The sequence below is a fragment of the Haliotis asinina genome, chromosome 2 (assembly GCF_037392515.1).
Source record: "Haliotis asinina isolate JCU_RB_2024 chromosome 2, JCU_Hal_asi_v2, whole genome shotgun sequence".
Taxonomy (NCBI): domain Eukaryota; kingdom Metazoa; phylum Mollusca; class Gastropoda; order Lepetellida; family Haliotidae; genus Haliotis; species Haliotis asinina.
This window is the reverse complement of record NC_090281.1, coordinates 58,639,853-58,656,513: the sequence shown is the minus strand read 5'-3', so window position 1 is coordinate 58,656,513 and position 16,661 is coordinate 58,639,853. Positions and strand designations below refer to the sequence as shown.

At 41.3% G+C, this 16,661-nt stretch overlaps 1 protein-coding gene across 2 annotated transcripts in view; it reads left to right on the top strand.

Annotated features, from left to right (window-relative positions):
* Positions 1-16,661, top strand: part of LOC137274003 (sodium- and chloride-dependent glycine transporter 2-like) — a 45,543-nt gene that overhangs the window by 13,425 nt on the left and 15,457 nt on the right. The window contains exons 1-10 of one of the 2 annotated variants that reach the window (XM_067806950.1): positions 4,198-4,639; positions 5,734-5,875; positions 9,166-9,297; positions 10,159-10,380; positions 10,852-11,002; positions 11,400-11,538; positions 12,495-12,629; positions 13,459-13,562; positions 14,155-14,279; positions 15,093-15,205. In XM_067806950.1, coding sequence (XP_067663051.1) covers positions 5,734-5,875; positions 9,166-9,297; positions 10,159-10,380; positions 10,852-11,002; positions 11,400-11,538; positions 12,495-12,629; positions 13,459-13,562; positions 14,155-14,279; positions 15,093-15,205 — 1,263 coding nt within the window. In that variant the 5' untranslated portion in view covers positions 4,198-4,639. Of the gene's footprint in view, positions 1-4,197; positions 4,640-5,733; positions 5,876-9,165; positions 9,298-10,158; positions 10,381-10,851; positions 11,003-11,399; positions 11,539-12,494; positions 12,630-13,458; positions 13,563-14,154; positions 14,280-15,092; positions 15,206-16,661 lie in introns of those variants that run through there. The other variant, XM_067806952.1, reaches the window with a different exon arrangement.

The window sequence follows — 16,661 nt, the reverse complement described above, 5'->3', positions numbered from 1 at the left end:
TCCTGTTCACGTGACGATTCATGGCTATTTTAATCCCATAAGTGGATTCATTAGATTGTTTTTTTTTATTGAACTGTGTATTTTTAGAATATTGATGTAAAGCTGAGCATGGAGGAAACTATACCGAAAAAGAATGTATGACAGGTCCGCCATACAGCAATATTTATGCCAGGTTTTCAACCAAACTAAACCAATACTGAAAAATTATGTTATACGTAATTCACGCAAAAGTCATACGCTTCATGGTGGAATTAGGAACATGGAACAAATATCACCATATTATACTTGACCACTGATGATGTTCTAGTCAACATTGTTTTGACAGAGAACAGTTCAGAAACGAAATGTGAAAAGTTTACATAGAGTTTAAATCACCCCGAAATGCTTCAAACATTCAGATGTTCTTTAGACACAACAGATACATTAACAGAAAGGTCAAATTCCGATTCATGAACACGATTTTAGATTTTTTCCCCTCAATTCCGTTTTTGTAATTTTGTGATAAACCCAATGATAATGTTAACCTTGCATGCTACAATAATTTAATCAGTAGGCTCTTTCAAATATATCAATTTATTATAAAAAATATGAAATCCTTAACATTAATGACTTAACATGATTATCAAGGGTTTTCAGAGTAATATAACTATATTTGTTCCTGAAAGAACATAGCATTGACCTAAACGTGAAATTAATTCCATTAGGAAGTTGGACGTCTACAGGACATGTATTGCACCTTATCCTCGCCGTGCAGTTGCTATAGTTGAAAAGGACTTTGTTGCAAATCAGGAAGTTTCTGTCGCAAAATCACAGACTCCACTCTCATTGTAATCAACTTCCCTACCAGTGATCATTATCATTATATCACAGCGTGTAGGTTTTGAGTGGGAGGGAAGCCCGAAGTAACACAGCCGTGGCGGGTTTACTATTCTGTTGAACCCTACAATCACGGGTATGACAGTGACAAATCTGGGAACATAAAGACGTCGTTCAACGTCTCTCCCTATCCAAACGCTATCGGCGCGTCTACGTGGGACGGTATCCCTGGTCACCTCGGTACGTATCCAGGGTGGGGGGTAAACTCCGCTGATTGATGACACCCGGAATAGGCCCCATGACCTCGACACCCGTATTGTCAGCACTGTGGTGACGGGTATAGATCATTCCAGGACCCAGTGTTGTCACATGCACTAAACCTAACGGAAAATTTTCAGTTACTCAATGGAAAACCGCTATCTCCCACGAGTGTATAAACGTAGAGAGTATCTGGGCTATGCCGTTTTCAACAAAACACGATTGCGTCATTGATATGTAGCTGTTGTGAAATATACTGAACAGCAAACGAAACGGAAATTTAAAAAAAAAATGAAATCTTTTAAAAGGAAGCGTTCATGTTTACGTCTTCTATTTGAAAACTTGACAAAACAACAGTGTTGCGATTGTTTTGCTGTTCAGCATATATGTTCCCTTTTCTTTCAAAGTTATGGAAGTTGTTTACCCAAAGAGGATTTTAATGCAAAAAACAAATTTCAAGTAATTACCCTATGTAAAATTTTTATTTGAGGATAAAGATTAACTACTCGTCGCCTGAGAACCAGAGTGTTCTAAGTCCCCAAAACATTGTTTCGAGATAAACGACCCTAAAGATTTGTATGTCTGCGGTTTGACTAATGTTATACCTAATTGCTTGAAACTTTGTATAGAGATGCAGTATGTCATGTAGAACCAGAAAAATCATCACATATCGCTGACATTGGTGACAAAAACCGTAAAATACCAAAATATTGATTGGAGAGAGAACAGTTATCTAAATTCAACGGAACTTTTACTTAGTTCCAGAGTGTTCTATGTGCCTCTAAAGGCATTAAAGGCCAGGAAAAACACACAGAAAATTATACAAACCAGTTGATGAGATGTTTATGTGTGTTTAAATAACACTTTGAACGACACAAAGACCAAAAAAAAAAAATTAATGACCATTATTTGAAAACATGACCATTTCAAAAGGCACAACCAAAATTTGCTTCTAATAATTTGATAAGCAAATTTGTTAACGAGAAACTAACACGCAACACCTTTTACTTTGGATCACATATTTTGAGGTGTTATTCATCTTGTCATTCACATAATAGCCCTCAATAAAACATGTGTAGATAGTGGATTTGACATGTATCTAGTCAAGAGCTGTCAATAACAAATGTATAAATGTGAACTAACATCAAAGTTTATCTTAACATTATCTTGGAACAATAAACTTAATCAGTCTAGCTTAATGACCAAGAAAAACATCATTGTTTACTCTTTTTGTAGCTGTATTGGAACTCCTCTAAAACACAAAATTGAATCTTTGACTGTAACATCACTACCATCTCATCATCTCAACAAATATTCTCTGCCGTAGTGTCAGCATTTCACTATGATTATGAGATTAAGTTGCTCATGAACACTCTGTCTGTAGGTGTCATGAACTTTAACATTGACCTCATTTCTGGGCTGAATCATCGGAATTATTTTGCACATCTTCTGCAGCAGTTATCAGAGCTAAAACGTGATAGACGTCAAATATTTCAGACATGATTTAGCCTGTACCAACAATCAACGAATTCCTCCACGATAAAGTATGCAAACTCAGCTTCAGTAAATGTGTCGCCCAGGCTTAGATAAAAACACAAAAACTGTAGAGAAGAGAAGTATGCAATGCTTAAAAATTTAAAGCAGTCATCTAGAGTGAACTTTACTCCAAATGCCTCCAGGTTATAGTATTTCTTGTTGAACTGAATATTGTCATCAAGCTCCTGGGCGTGTCATGTGTGTGATTCACATTGAGGTGTTCCAGGTTTTTGCATGATTTTATAATGATGAAATCTGCATCACATAAATGGGTACAGTGTTCAGTATTTAATAGTTCCAGATTTGGTACACTCACAAGAAAGCCAAGAGTTGAAATCTACATGTGATTTATGTTCAACCATCGTAATGCTTCAGCCTGCAGCAGACCTGTTACAAATATGTAATCTGTAACTAATAGTGGGCAGTCAACTTTAGTGAATGGAATTTGTGAAAACCTGAAGTAGCGTGACCTTGAAAAGAGAGGTTGCAACTCAGTATATGTCAGTTTGAGACCATGAAATTCAGTATCTTTCTAAATCCGTGAGGAGTTCTGGATTAGTTCATTAGGTATTTTTTGCACACTCTACACACATTCAAAAGTAAATCTTGTATTTGTATAAAACTTCAAATTTGAATGAGGATCTCTTCTGATAGTTTTATCAGCATTACTTCAGAACTGCAAAAGATATGAATGTATATTTTTTTGAAATCCGAAAACGATGTTCTATGTCCTTGGTACACAGTAATATAAACACTTCATTTATTTAGAATCTTCCATTTCCATTTCAAAACTTAACAGGATATTTATGAAAATCTTATATTGATAATAATAATTATGAAAAGTTAAAAAGCATTCTGAATGTTAATTATCACTTATGCAGCATTTTCTTTACTTAATATTTAATGTTTTAAGAAAACAGTGTCAAAATGTTACTCAACATTTCATTGTGTCTAGATAAGGTCTTAGGTCCAAAGTGTCCTATCTCCATGTCACGTGATAAAATGGAGCCTTTCAATTAGTTAATGACATAGAACACTCTGGAACTGAATAGCTGTTTTATTTCTGGAGATAGAACCTATGTTATTTGTTGGAAAAACACTTTCTAAGGCACATACAGCCATGAAAATTTATTTGGAGATAGAATACACCCCAATACTTATCCTAGACACCCTAACTTAATTTTTACCAAAAGTGGAAATAGAACACTCTGGTTCTCATGCGACGTACTGTTGATGTGTTTTCAAATGAATGGGGTGGTCGTGAGGTCCACTGACCCTGAAGATCGATTTTCGAGTCCAAACAAGTGGACAGTGTTGGTTCTTGGCTTTAAATGCTGCTTGAATGTTGCAGCTGACAAATCTCCATTAAGTTTAATTTTGAAGCAAGCAACTTTGTGGATGAACATTTTTGTTTAATACCTCAGATCGACGTTTCGCTAAGTCGATCCGTTTTAAATTTTCACCCATAAGGGCGTATGCTTCAGTTTTTTCTCACAAACTTCTAATAAAAAATATCCCTTTATAGACATCCGCAATCACAGCGAGATAAATGGGTTAGTAAGTGAGTGAGTGAGAACGTGAGTGAGTGAGTGAGTGAGAACAACGGCACTTTAGAAGTGTGTAGATTTTCCAACAGATGGCCAGGTTCAGGGAGAAACGTTCAAAGACATACATGTCTACGACTATTATAGCTTTGGCTGAAACACACAAACACGGGTACCATGCTGACAAAAGCAACATTACAAGACGTCTTGGATTCCGGATATCGGCCATATTGAACGCAATAACAAAGTGACAGCTGAAACCACAAGGCTCCCAGGTCAACTTTGGGGATATTTTAGCGTCGGTTTTGTTAAGCGACAGAGCTGTGGAGTATTTTATGTTAAACAGAGATAACAAACACTGACCTTCACCTTGGTACTGTAAATGTGTATTGCATAAACAGCGGTATTGTTATCGGCAACGTGTCCTGGTGGAGCACAATTTGCACCACCTTAAACTTTGTTAGACCGGTAAATCACAGCTGACGGTAAGTACTGATTGTAAAGATGCTGCAGCTCAAAGCGAGCCAGCATTGCCATCAAAGTACCGCCACGACACTGTCTGTCTTTGAGAAATATCTGCTGTTCCTCCTTATGGCAATGATAATAAATATAAATATATTTGATAAAATTTTTATTATCATTTTTCTAAATTATTACATGTGTCAAATTGCGTATTCCAACGTTGCAACCCGACGTACTCCAAAGACCACAATACGTCCAGTGCGGGAACTAAACATGTGCAAACAGCTGATACTCCCCACCATGTGTTAGGCACACATGAAATCTCATGTATTTGTAACGCTGAATTTCACCTATTCCAGCCAACTAACTATCTAGTATTGCATGTGACCCTGGAATGGTACATTCCATACAGAATTTGTATTTTGTGCGTTTTTGGTTTTGATAAGAGTTGCATATTGTGTTCTCGCTGCTGTGCAGGTTCAATGTGCGATGGTTTATCGCGTTAATTACATGTAGGTCAAACAGACAGCTTCACATGCTTTTGACAAACGTGTTATCTCCAAACTGCAAGTTAAAACGTTTTGCGGTTTTTAACCTTGATACGCATGAAATGTACATGTTTATATTACTCTAGAACTAGTTCCTAACGCCTTCGTGAGGTAAGGTTAACGTTGAAGTTATACTCTGGTTAGTTAATGAAGGAGTACAACTTTTAACAATGACTTCAAGCGCGTTACAAGACATTTTTTCCATGTAAGTCCGATAGGTTGCAAGCTTCGTATTCAGATAGTATTGGTGTCTTGCCCAACCTTTTTTTGTGTAAGCCTGGGCCTTTAGTCTAATGGTAGCTACACCCCTGGGCGCAGATTTCCGAAACTGTCTTAGTTTTAAGATAGTGGTAAGTGTTACACCTTACACCTTACGTCTATCTTAGTACTAAGAGAGATTCGAAATACGGGACTTTGGAGTCTATTATGGTGAAACACTAGCGCCATTCTTGCTGCACGGTGTGACAAATATTCACCGAGTTACCGTATTGTCATCCTGATACTACTGAGGATAGTGTGCGAAATGAGCACTACCGGAAGCACCCGTAAATCCACTCTGTGTATTTCAGATGGCGGGAGACAGCGTTGCGGTGGAGCCTGAACGAGGGAACTGGGGTGGGAAGCTCGACTTCTTCATGTCATGTGTAGGATACGCTGTTGGTCTTGGCAACGTCTGGAGGTTCCCGTATCTGTGCTTCAGAAATGGTGGGGGTGAGTGACCGCTTTTTAATCATTTGAGGAAGCAGACATAACGAGTCAACTGGACATGCGAGTCAACGGAATAACTGTAATGGTAACTGAATGGTAACTGTAGAGGCTGTCATTTATCCTGCGCTGAAGAGTCCAGTCTTAGTTAAGGGTACGGCTAAGGTTGGAGTCCGAGTTAAGGTTGCCCTAAGGCTGTTTTGTGCAACGGGCGTGTCTTTAACTAACCTCAGTGTTTAAAGTTGATCTTAGCTAAGTTTGTTTTGTACAACAAAACACTGAGCATCAACAAAACGGTTACTAATCGACCGTTGTGGAAACACGTGGCCGCCGATGAAGTAGATAATCGACCTAAAAGACAGGGAAATCCTTTGACCAAGATGACAGAATCCTAATTCGTATGGAATGACACAACTGCAGTACGCCATTAATGGAGACTGAAATCTGAGTCTCAACAGGGACCACCAGAAGGAAGAGCGCACGATCGGGTCTCACTTGTACAAACCGATATTTAGCGTTACGATAATCGTAACTCCCATAGTCGAACATATCCCGAGGATGTCGTAGCGCTATTATACCAAGACTTCGCTCCCTTAAGGAGGGGCAGAGGCAAGGACGAATGACGTAGTGTAGGCCCCAAGATATCAGCAACTTGATTACATACATTGGTCTTGTGAAAGTCGTTATGATCTATGTTCCATGAGTGACAGCAGAGGATTCCGCTAGGTTGTGTGATGAAGAGACTGGAGGGTGCTATCGAAACGGGGTTACGAATGTGGTCGCCAATGCTGGTTCCATTCGAGAAGCACTCGTGTTATTCCGGGAGAAGCCGAATAGATCTATCGACTCCAATGGGTTTCCTATTGGCGTATAAACATGACAACAGGAAGTTCAAATGGAGTATTTGCTTTTGTAACCAATACTAATCATGATGATGATTTGTTGAAGCCAAATTTCCAGATGTATATTTAACAATACGGCATTTTCATGAACACGCAGTCCGGATAGATAGCATCTAATTTCAGCTTTTATACTCCCCAAACAGATAAACAAATAGGTCTTTAAAATTTATATCAAACTGAAAAATTCATGGACAGTCCTAGCATAAGTTGTCTGTACATGTAGGTCACCGTGCTGTCACACCCCGAGGTGGGATTTAACATTTGAATGAATACTGATAATGTCCCACTAAAATATCCCCAATTGAAGTGAAATATATACGCGGTCTTTAAAAAATAAAATTGTTTAGTAACATATCCGCTCATTGTTACGAAACTATAACTATATAATTGCGTCACCAAAAATGGTGAAATCGCACGTAAAATCTCCCAAACATGCCCGGCGGATCGCCAGTGTTAATATTGTATTAGAGAGCCGTTATATAACAAACGCATATCCGTGTATTTGGATCTCTCATTGTTAATGACCCTGTTAAGAACTTGGAATTAGGTTCACGGTTCTGTTTGCTATCCTGTATGCTTTATCAAAATTACCATATATATTTTCACGGAATTTTAAACAATCACACGATGATGTGTAGCCCGTCATTGTTGTGGGAGAATGTGAATTATTATTATTTTTATGTTGAGAATTTGATTTTTGGCGTAGTCATAGTGACCACGCTTCCCTGATACTGTTGTTATTCACGCTTTTGTGTAATCCTGTAATTAAATTATTAACAAATTCCATTTTTGTTTTTGAACTGATCAGAAAATATGCTCGAGCTACCAGTTAAACAGGCGGCATGAAAACAGAAAACTTCATGTAGTGTTTACGTACTTATCTATTAAAACGAGATAGTGCTTAATTATCAACCATGCTCTCTTTATTCCAGTACTGGAGAGGCCACAGACCTATAGTACAAAGTATGATAACAATTATGGCATACAATCACAATGTTTGCACTCAGTGTTTTCTATGTTCAAAAGCATGGTGGATATACATATCAAGTTTGTGAACATGGTACTCTATGAATGGTAATATTAAGGCAGATATTTTGTCCTTAAATCAGTGAAGTAAGGACATACCAGGAAAATGTGAAATTCATCTTCAATTACATTTCATGTACACAATTTGCACAATCTGTTTTCTCTTGGAATATCATAATATCCGCTCTTCTCGATCATAAGATCATGTGAACAGCATCTAAATTTGGACGATGAAACAAAGAATTTTCTGAGATTAATATCATGGATGTATTGCTCGGTAGTTAAAACAGATTTATAAGAACTGTAAAAATGGTTCGGGGCGACTGTATTAAAGAAGATTTCCAGGTCTGACTGTACATGTCTTTTAATCTTTGCGGTAAGCATTATAAAATAACTTAGGTCAGGTAATCCTTTCTGACAGAAATACACGACTAAACCCCCAGTGATTTAGCAAATTTCTTTAAATTACTGTAAATACCCATAAGACATTTCGTCCCTGAAAAACAACACTATTTCCATGGTGACACCATGATAGCGTACTGGCAAAATGAAAACCCAGATAGTTATATCCTTTGACAACTTCTAAATACATGTAGTTTTCGTTCTGATTTCATAGAGAATGATATTCTGAAGTACACAAACTGTGCCGATAATAGATTATGTGACCTTTTATCGGATGTTTCTACAATGACAAGGTATTCAGAAGACAAATGTGTGAATAATTTTAGAAAATGTTTCCTTGATCTATGCGCAGTTATATAATGACTCAAAGATGGCGACCAGGGTGTGGGTGAATTTACGTTCATTGGACATAATGGGGCAAGCTTGACCGATTATGGTATATGATCCGGAGCTTTCCCATCGCTGTGAAAAGTTTAAAGTACTTTCTCGTGCAGAATCATCACATCTTCCCCTTGTTGTATTTTACCATCTCCTAACGTTTGTGTTGAATCGGACGAGAATATTTTCTCTTCCAAGTTTATATGGGATACGGCTAAGAAAAATCACTTGTAGATAATTTACATTCTGATCCTGTACAAGGAATATTCGAAAAATCTCTTGCTGTTGCATTTACAAATATTAACGACAGTATAGATTACATGTTTGAAGGATTATGTACGGCATCGGATGGGAAGCAACGAAGAACTGTAGTAAATGTAGAGCTAGCAAACCTTGCTCTGACGGTGAATGTGAATTTAAAACGAAAGAAAGGTGTAGGAATAAATACAGTGAAGATAAGGAAATCGTTTGCCTCCAAGAAGTGGATGCTAGAAATAGCGCTTGATTAATACTCACATATATTGTTACCGCAACACAGAGATAGACTCGAGTGTACTGTGGTGCTAAAATGTTCTTTCACCACCCCAGGGGCGTTCCTGGTGCCCTACGTGATTATGCTGGCCCTGGCCGGACTCCCCATGTTCTTCTTTGAGATGGCCCTGGGGCAGTTCGCCTCCCTGGGCCCTATCAGCATCTGGAGGGTCAACCCGCTCTTCACGGGTGAGTATCATATTGTTTGTTCAACACGTCAACTAGTATAGCTTTCAGTAATCAAATCTGGACCACATAGGTAGAATATATTGAACGGTACATGGAGCAGTACGACACCGTTGGGTTGTGATCTGCAGTCAACCGGGTGGCCGACCATGACCATGGCCACCCATTCTAAATAGTCGTCTCTTGGCACACTGACTGGTCTTCAACAACCCAAGAAGGGACTTACGAGATCGGGTGTTCGTATCCCAAGTGAGTAGATCGACGCTCATGATGTTGAACACTGGATTGTCTGGTGCGGACTGGATTATTTACAGGCCGTCGCTATATAGCTGAAATATTGCTGAGTGCGGCGTTAAACAACAAATCAACCAACCAAATATGTAAACAACAGCAACAAACCAACAAACCAACTTGTGACCAGCTGCAAGTTTCTGTGTCCCAGCCAGGAGTTTCCACGGGCACTTGCACTCGGTGGAGGGCAGAGTGACGGGCTCTTCCCTCCTTACCTCTCACTTTCTCAACCTTCCACTCACCATCTCACTCATTCACTCACCCTCTCACTTACTCACCCTCTCACTTACCCACTCACCATCTCACTCATTCACCTTCTCACTTACTCACCATCCCACTCATTCACTCACTCACCCTCTCACTTACTCACCATCGCAGGGACTTGTATCGCTTACAGACGGCATTCAGAAGACATATAGGTGTATAGACCCTACCCTAGTACTATATAAAAGGGCAAGGTCTATACACCTATATGTCTTTCGAATGCCGTCTGTAAGCGATACAAGTCCCTGTGCTCACCATCTCACTCATTCACTCACCCTCTCACTCACTCACTCTCTTACTCACCCACAGGTATCGGGTTTGCTGTGGTAATGATATGCACTATGGTATGCGTCTACTACAACGTCGTTATCATGTACGCCATGTTCTACCTCATGGTGTCTATCATCAGCCTCGACGGCGACCTTCCCTGGATGAGTTGCAGCAATTCCTGGAACACACCAGCATGCACGATGTCAGCAAGACCATCGTTTGACAACCTCACAGACGTTGAGAAACTCAACATTACAATGAGTAGGTATCAGTAGAAGGTTTGGCCTTCCAGGTGGGTGTCCCGCAGTTAGTCTGCCCAGAGTTGTCTCCCTTACTGTTAACACTTTGACGAACATTCGTCACCGTGAGGTTATTGAAAGTGGTGAGTGGTGACGAATGTGTCACGAACTGTTGTAGACCCAAGACTGTGCCAGCATTAGGTAATATGGCTGGACGGGAGGATTAATACAAAGCGCATGCCTTATGACTCACTTTGAACCCATATTTGTTGTAAACCGATGCCAGCTGCTGCTCGTGTTTGGCGTGTAACAGCGGACCTTTTAAATACACGCAAAAACTACACTATCAGGACTCATAGAGCGATCTTAGTGCTACGATTTTTGTAACTCCTATTCTCTAACATGGACTTAACATAGTCGTAACACTAAGATCGCTTTGTGAAAGTGGGCCCTAGTAACCTACATGTACTAACCCGACTTAATTGTATCACAGAGCATTTGGAGCCAGACTGCGTCAACATGACACTTAGCCGCATGAACCTCAACTATAGCGACCTGACATACAACCTGACCCTCAGCAACTTCACCAACTGCAATGACACCAAAAGCTGGAGACTGATCACCCCAAGTGAAGAGTACTGGACGTGAGTAAACCGATGAACTTGTCAAGAAGAATCTGAGTGAAATTAGACAACCCCTACACCTTTAAACTGAGCATGTTCGCAAGATAACACACAGGTTAAATATGTGACAAGTGTGCTATGTTTCAGGAGAAACTACGCAACGTGCAGAAATGAATTTCGAAACCGCAGTGGAGAATACCAGTATCTCAAAATCTCTAAGTCAATATATTTTCTCGCAATTGAATGTTCTTTGGCTCGTACAGTTCATGATGACTAAGGTGAAGAATTTATCTATAAAATATATACCTCCCAGGTGAGGCGTCCTTCTGATCAGCAGTTTCAGTGGAGTATTTTGAACTGAAACCTTTGATTGATCAAACAAATTCGTGGTATCTCAATGACGGGTTTCCCTCTTCAGCAACTTCGTCTTGAACATCGACCAGGTTGAGGATCTAAGCAACGTAGGCGGCGTCAGCCTCAAGTTGGCTTTCGTCCTTCTCTTATCCTGGCTTGTCCTCTTCTTCTGTCTCAAGAAGGGGGTGCAGACATCTGGCAAGGTGGGTAGTATGCATGTTGAATCGGTGGAGTGGAAGGTGGTTACGTCATATGGCAAGGGGAATGGGGATGTAGACATCGAGCTAGGGGGGTTGTGTATTTCTGGGACAGGGTGGAGCCATCGGGCAAGGTGGATGGCGCGCCTCTTTTAAAAAATGGTTGTAGACGCTGGGCAAGGTGGGTGATGTGTCTCTGAAAGCGAATGTATATTTGGGCAAGGTGGGTAGATTGTCTCTGGAAGGGAATGTAGACATCGAGCAAGGTGGGTGGTGTATCTCTGGAAGGGAATGTAGACATTGGGCAAGGTGGGTTGTGTATCTCTGGAAGGGAATGTAGACATTGAGCAAGGCAGGTGGTGTATCTTTGGAAAGGAACGTAGACATTGAGCAAGGTGGTTGGTGTATCTCTGGAAGGGAATGTAGACATTGGGCAAGGTGGGTGGTGTATCTCTGGAAGGGAATGTAGACACTGGGCAAGGTTGGGGGGGGGGGTGTATCTTTGCAAAGGAATGTAGACATTGAGCAAGGTGGGTGGTGTGTCTCTGGAAAGGAATGTAGACATTGGGCAAGGTGGTTGGCGTATCTCTGGAAGGGAATGTAGACATCGGGTCGGGCAGGGTGGGTGTTGTGTCTCTGGCAGGGGGTGTATGTGTGGGAAGCTGGTTAAGGCAATGAGGTACAAGAACGACTGTGAAATTCGGTTGTTCTAGATGGGCGCTTCACGCGCTTCTTAACTAATTTCCCTCTTTGGTGAAGCACGTGGATATACACCATACAATACGTACTCAGCTATACCATCAGTCTCCACCCTCCTGCACCTCTGTTCATGTCTTCTACCGAAGAAGCAGTCGTGTTATACCTGCTTTCCTTCCTGCAACAAGCAGGCTGACACTGACATACAGTACTGTACAAATCTTCGTTACACTCTCTAACTGTACCATGGTGGTATATGGTTGTAGGTCGTGTACTTCATGGCCACATTTCCCTATATTGTTCTCATCTGCCTGCTGGTTCGCGGGCTCACTCTCGACGGCCACATGCTTGGTGTCAACTTCTACATCATTCCTAAGTGGGAGCGACTGCTCGACGTCACGGTCAGTACGATGCATCATCATTGGTCATGCTTTTACATCATATGTGTTCTCTGCTTGGACAGTAATTGTAAAGAATAAATATCAAACTTTTGCAATCGTATATTGTGTTCATATCTAATGATTAACATATATTTTAAATTTGATTGGAACCGGTAAAGAAATGAATATTTGAGTTTTAGAAAATATATCGCTACACTCATTACATAAAATGCACGTGTATTTTATGTACTGAGTGTAGCAGTAACATTTTCCAAAATATTAATTTCTTCACCGATTTCATTCAAATTTTGAATATTCTTTTCCTCACCGATTTCGTTCAAATTTAAAGTATATGTTAATCATAACATATATACACAATATACGACTGCAAAAGTTAGATTTTTGTTTTTAAAATATATTGTGCAAACAGAGATTGGAACCCCTGTGTCTTACAACCCTGAACAATATATTTACTTATACACGACTCCGTCTCACTGCAATGCGTAGACGATCGTAACTTCCCTACGTTTGGTTCTTCTTTACGGCCGCGCTCAGTAACATTCCAATATATCTGTAAATAATAAACCAATCTGTAAACAATCGAGTCTATTCCAGACAATACACTGAACATTTGTCAAGCGATGTCAGCGAGTTTGACCATGAGATCCCGTTAGTCGCCTGTTAGGACGAGTATGGGGCTTGTATAAACTATGGAAATCTGTAAATATGTAAAATAAGAAAAACATCATACTACTCTTCATCTTCTGAACATAAAACTGCGACAGCGAATGACTTGTTAATATCCACTGAAGCGGACGTAATATAACTCTGATGACGTTCACATTGACAGGTGTGGAGGGAGGCAGCCACTCAGATATTCTTCTCCCTGGGGCCAGGTTTCGGAAGTCTCATGACTATGGCTAGCTATAATCCATTTAAACACAACTGTCACAGGTAACATGTTTTGGTTTTGTTTGTGTGTTGTTTTATGTCCCATTCCAGCGATATTCCAGCTATATGGCTGCGATCCCTGAATAATCGACTAGGCTAAACAATCAGGTGATCAACATCATGAGAATCCATCTATGATATTGTGATACGATGACCTGTCAGCCTGAGACCACCCGATCCCATTAGTCGCCTCATACGGCAAACATGGGTTGCAGTTGTAACCAGGATTTTCATAGGCTTACAGTTAGCAACATGTATGGCTAAATACAATGTCCACTGTTTAACGGCTCTGCATTGGTACGTAGCACTACAGTTCGCTAGAATATCGCTAAAAAGCAGCGTAAGGTCATGCGGACTCACTACAGTTTGCCTGTGATTACATCGATCTCCTTCAAATGTAAATCTATTTGTCGTCTTGCAGTCGTGGAGTAATACAACGTTTCGCAATGTGTGAACATTTTACTTGAATTCTGTTACTATACTGTCGCCCACTGTCCGGAGTCGAGGTGGGTCATTATTATGAAAGACAGGTTTAAAGCTAGAGTACCTACCTTATGTAGAAGCCAGGATCTGATGTTGATATGTCACGTTTCAGGGATGCCGTCATCGTCTCCCTCATCAACTGCGGCACCAGCGTGTTCGCCGGCTTCGTCATCTTTTCCATGCTTGGCTTCATGGCGCACACCACCAACCAGGACGTGAAGGATGTCGCCGTGGATGGTAAGCCGCCACTGCCGCCGCTGCTATGGGGAATGGATGTAGATGCATTCTTTGTCAATATGGTGTTGTAACTTATTTCAGTTATATTAGCCTAAAAGTATAAATGCATGCTATACTGAACAGCAAAAGAAACGCAGCTGTTTTTCTAACGTTCGTAAATAGAAGACATAAACATGAACGCTTACTTTTATGAAATTTTTTTGAAACTTGCGTTTCATTCGCTGTTTAGGATATTAGACAACTGCAAGTATTTCAACGGGATTTGCCTTCAATGTTTTGGGTAAAATTAGATATTAAAGCAATAGATTAGATAAGGTATGTAGATTAGAGTGTTAAACTGGGATCACATTGTCAGGATGAAGCGATACAGACAACGTTTGTTGGACGTACCGTCAAGAGGTGATAACGTAATGACGTCGTTCAGATAGAATTATGTATGTTTGGCGTAACGTTCAAATACTTATTTGCGGGGTAGCGTTCCGACATAAGTTTGTATGTGTGGCGTAACGTTCAGATACGTATTTGTGAAATAATTCAGAAATAATTTTGCATGTGGGGAGTAACGGACACATGCAGATATAATTGTGCATGCGAGGAGTAATGTTTCAAGAGGACAATGTTTGTTTGCTATTAGGGTGTAACGTTCAGAGAGGTGTGAGGTTTAGATAGTCCGGTGTATGTTAAACTTAACATTAAGATACCCCTTAGAATGTGGTGCGAGGCTTACAGACAAGAGTGAGTAACAAACTGGTATATCCACAAAATGTAGTCAGGCAGGATGAAGATAGTGAATTATTCGCCCTTGTTCTCCAGGTCCTGGGCTCGTGTTTGTGGTATACCCAGAAGGCATTGCACGCATGCCGGTCGCACCGCTGTGGGCGTTTTTGTTCTTCTTCATGCTGGTGGCTCTGGGACTGGACTCACAGGTGCGTGACGCCACCCGCATATTATACTACAGTTCACATAGGTACCCGAACAATGTGCTCCAATCCAAAGACCCATCATAGAGAATTAAGAGACATATAGCACTGAGTGTTGCCTCTGTTGTGCACAATCCGGTTCTAAGCAAGTACAAGTCGTTTATTCGTATCTACGACAAACAGATAACAGTAATTGTGGCGGTGATCAGGGTCAACAGAGAATTGTTGAGGAGAGCTGTTGTTCTGTGTGGGGTGTAAAGCAGGACCTTGTTTCCGTGTAGGGTGTAAAGCAGGACCTTAAATTTGTGTGGGGATGTAAAACAGGGCCTTGGTTCTGTGTCGGGGTGTAAAGCAGGGCCTTGGTTCTATGTCGGGGTGTAAAGCAAGGCCTTGGTTCTGTGTCGGGATGTAAAGCAAGGCCTTGGTTCTGTGTCGGGGTGTAAAGCAGAGCCTTGGTTCTGTGTCGGGATGTAAAGCAGAGCCTTGGTTCTGTGTCGGGATGTAAAGCAGAGCCTTGGTTCTGTGTCGGGGCGTAAAGCAGGGCCTTGGTTCTGTGTCGGGGTGTAAAACAAGGCCTTGGTTCTGTGTCGGGGCGTAAAGCAGGGCCTTGGTTTTTAGTAGTGGTGTAAAACAAGGCCTTGGTTCTGTGTCGGGGCGTAAAGCAGGGCCTTGGTTTTTAGTAGTGGTGTAAAGCAAGGTCTTGGTTCTGTGTCGGGATGTAAAGCAAGGCCTTGGTTCTGTGTCGGGGTGTAAAGCAAAACCTTGGTTCTGTGTCGTGGTGTAAAGCAGGGCCTTGATTCTGTGTCGGGGTGTAAAGCAGGGCCTTGGTTCTATGTCGGGGTGTAAAGCAAGGCCTTGGTTCTGTGTCGGGATGTAAAGCAAGGCCTTGGTTCTGTGTCGGGGTGTAAAGCAGAGCCTTGGTTCTGTGTCGGGATGTAAAGCAGAGCCTTGGTTCTGTGTCGGGGCGTAAAGCAGGGCCTTGGTTCTGTGTCGGGGTGTAAAACAAGGCCTTGGTTCTGTGTCGGGGCGTAAAGCAGGGCCTTGGTTTTTAGTAGTGGTGTAAAACAAGGCCTTGGTTCTGTGTCGGGGCGTAAAGCAGGGCCTTGGTTTTTAGTAGTGGTGTAAAGCAAGGTCTTGGTTCTGTGTCGGGATGTAAAGCAAGGCCTTGGTTCTGTGTCGGGGTGTAAAGCAGGGCCTTGATTCTGTGTAAGGGTGTAAAGCAGGGCCTTTAGTTTTGTATCGGGGTGTAAAGCAGGGCCTTGGTTCTCTGTCGGGACGTAAAGCAGGACCCTTGTTTCCGTGTAGGGGTGTCAGACAGGACCTTGTTCTCGTGTAGGGGCGTAGAGCAGGACCTTGTTTCCGTGTAGGGTGTAAAACAGAGTCTTGGTTCTGTGTAGGGGTGTAAAGCAGGGCCTTTGCTCTGTGTAGGGGTGTAAAGCAGAGCCTTTGTTCTATGTCGGGG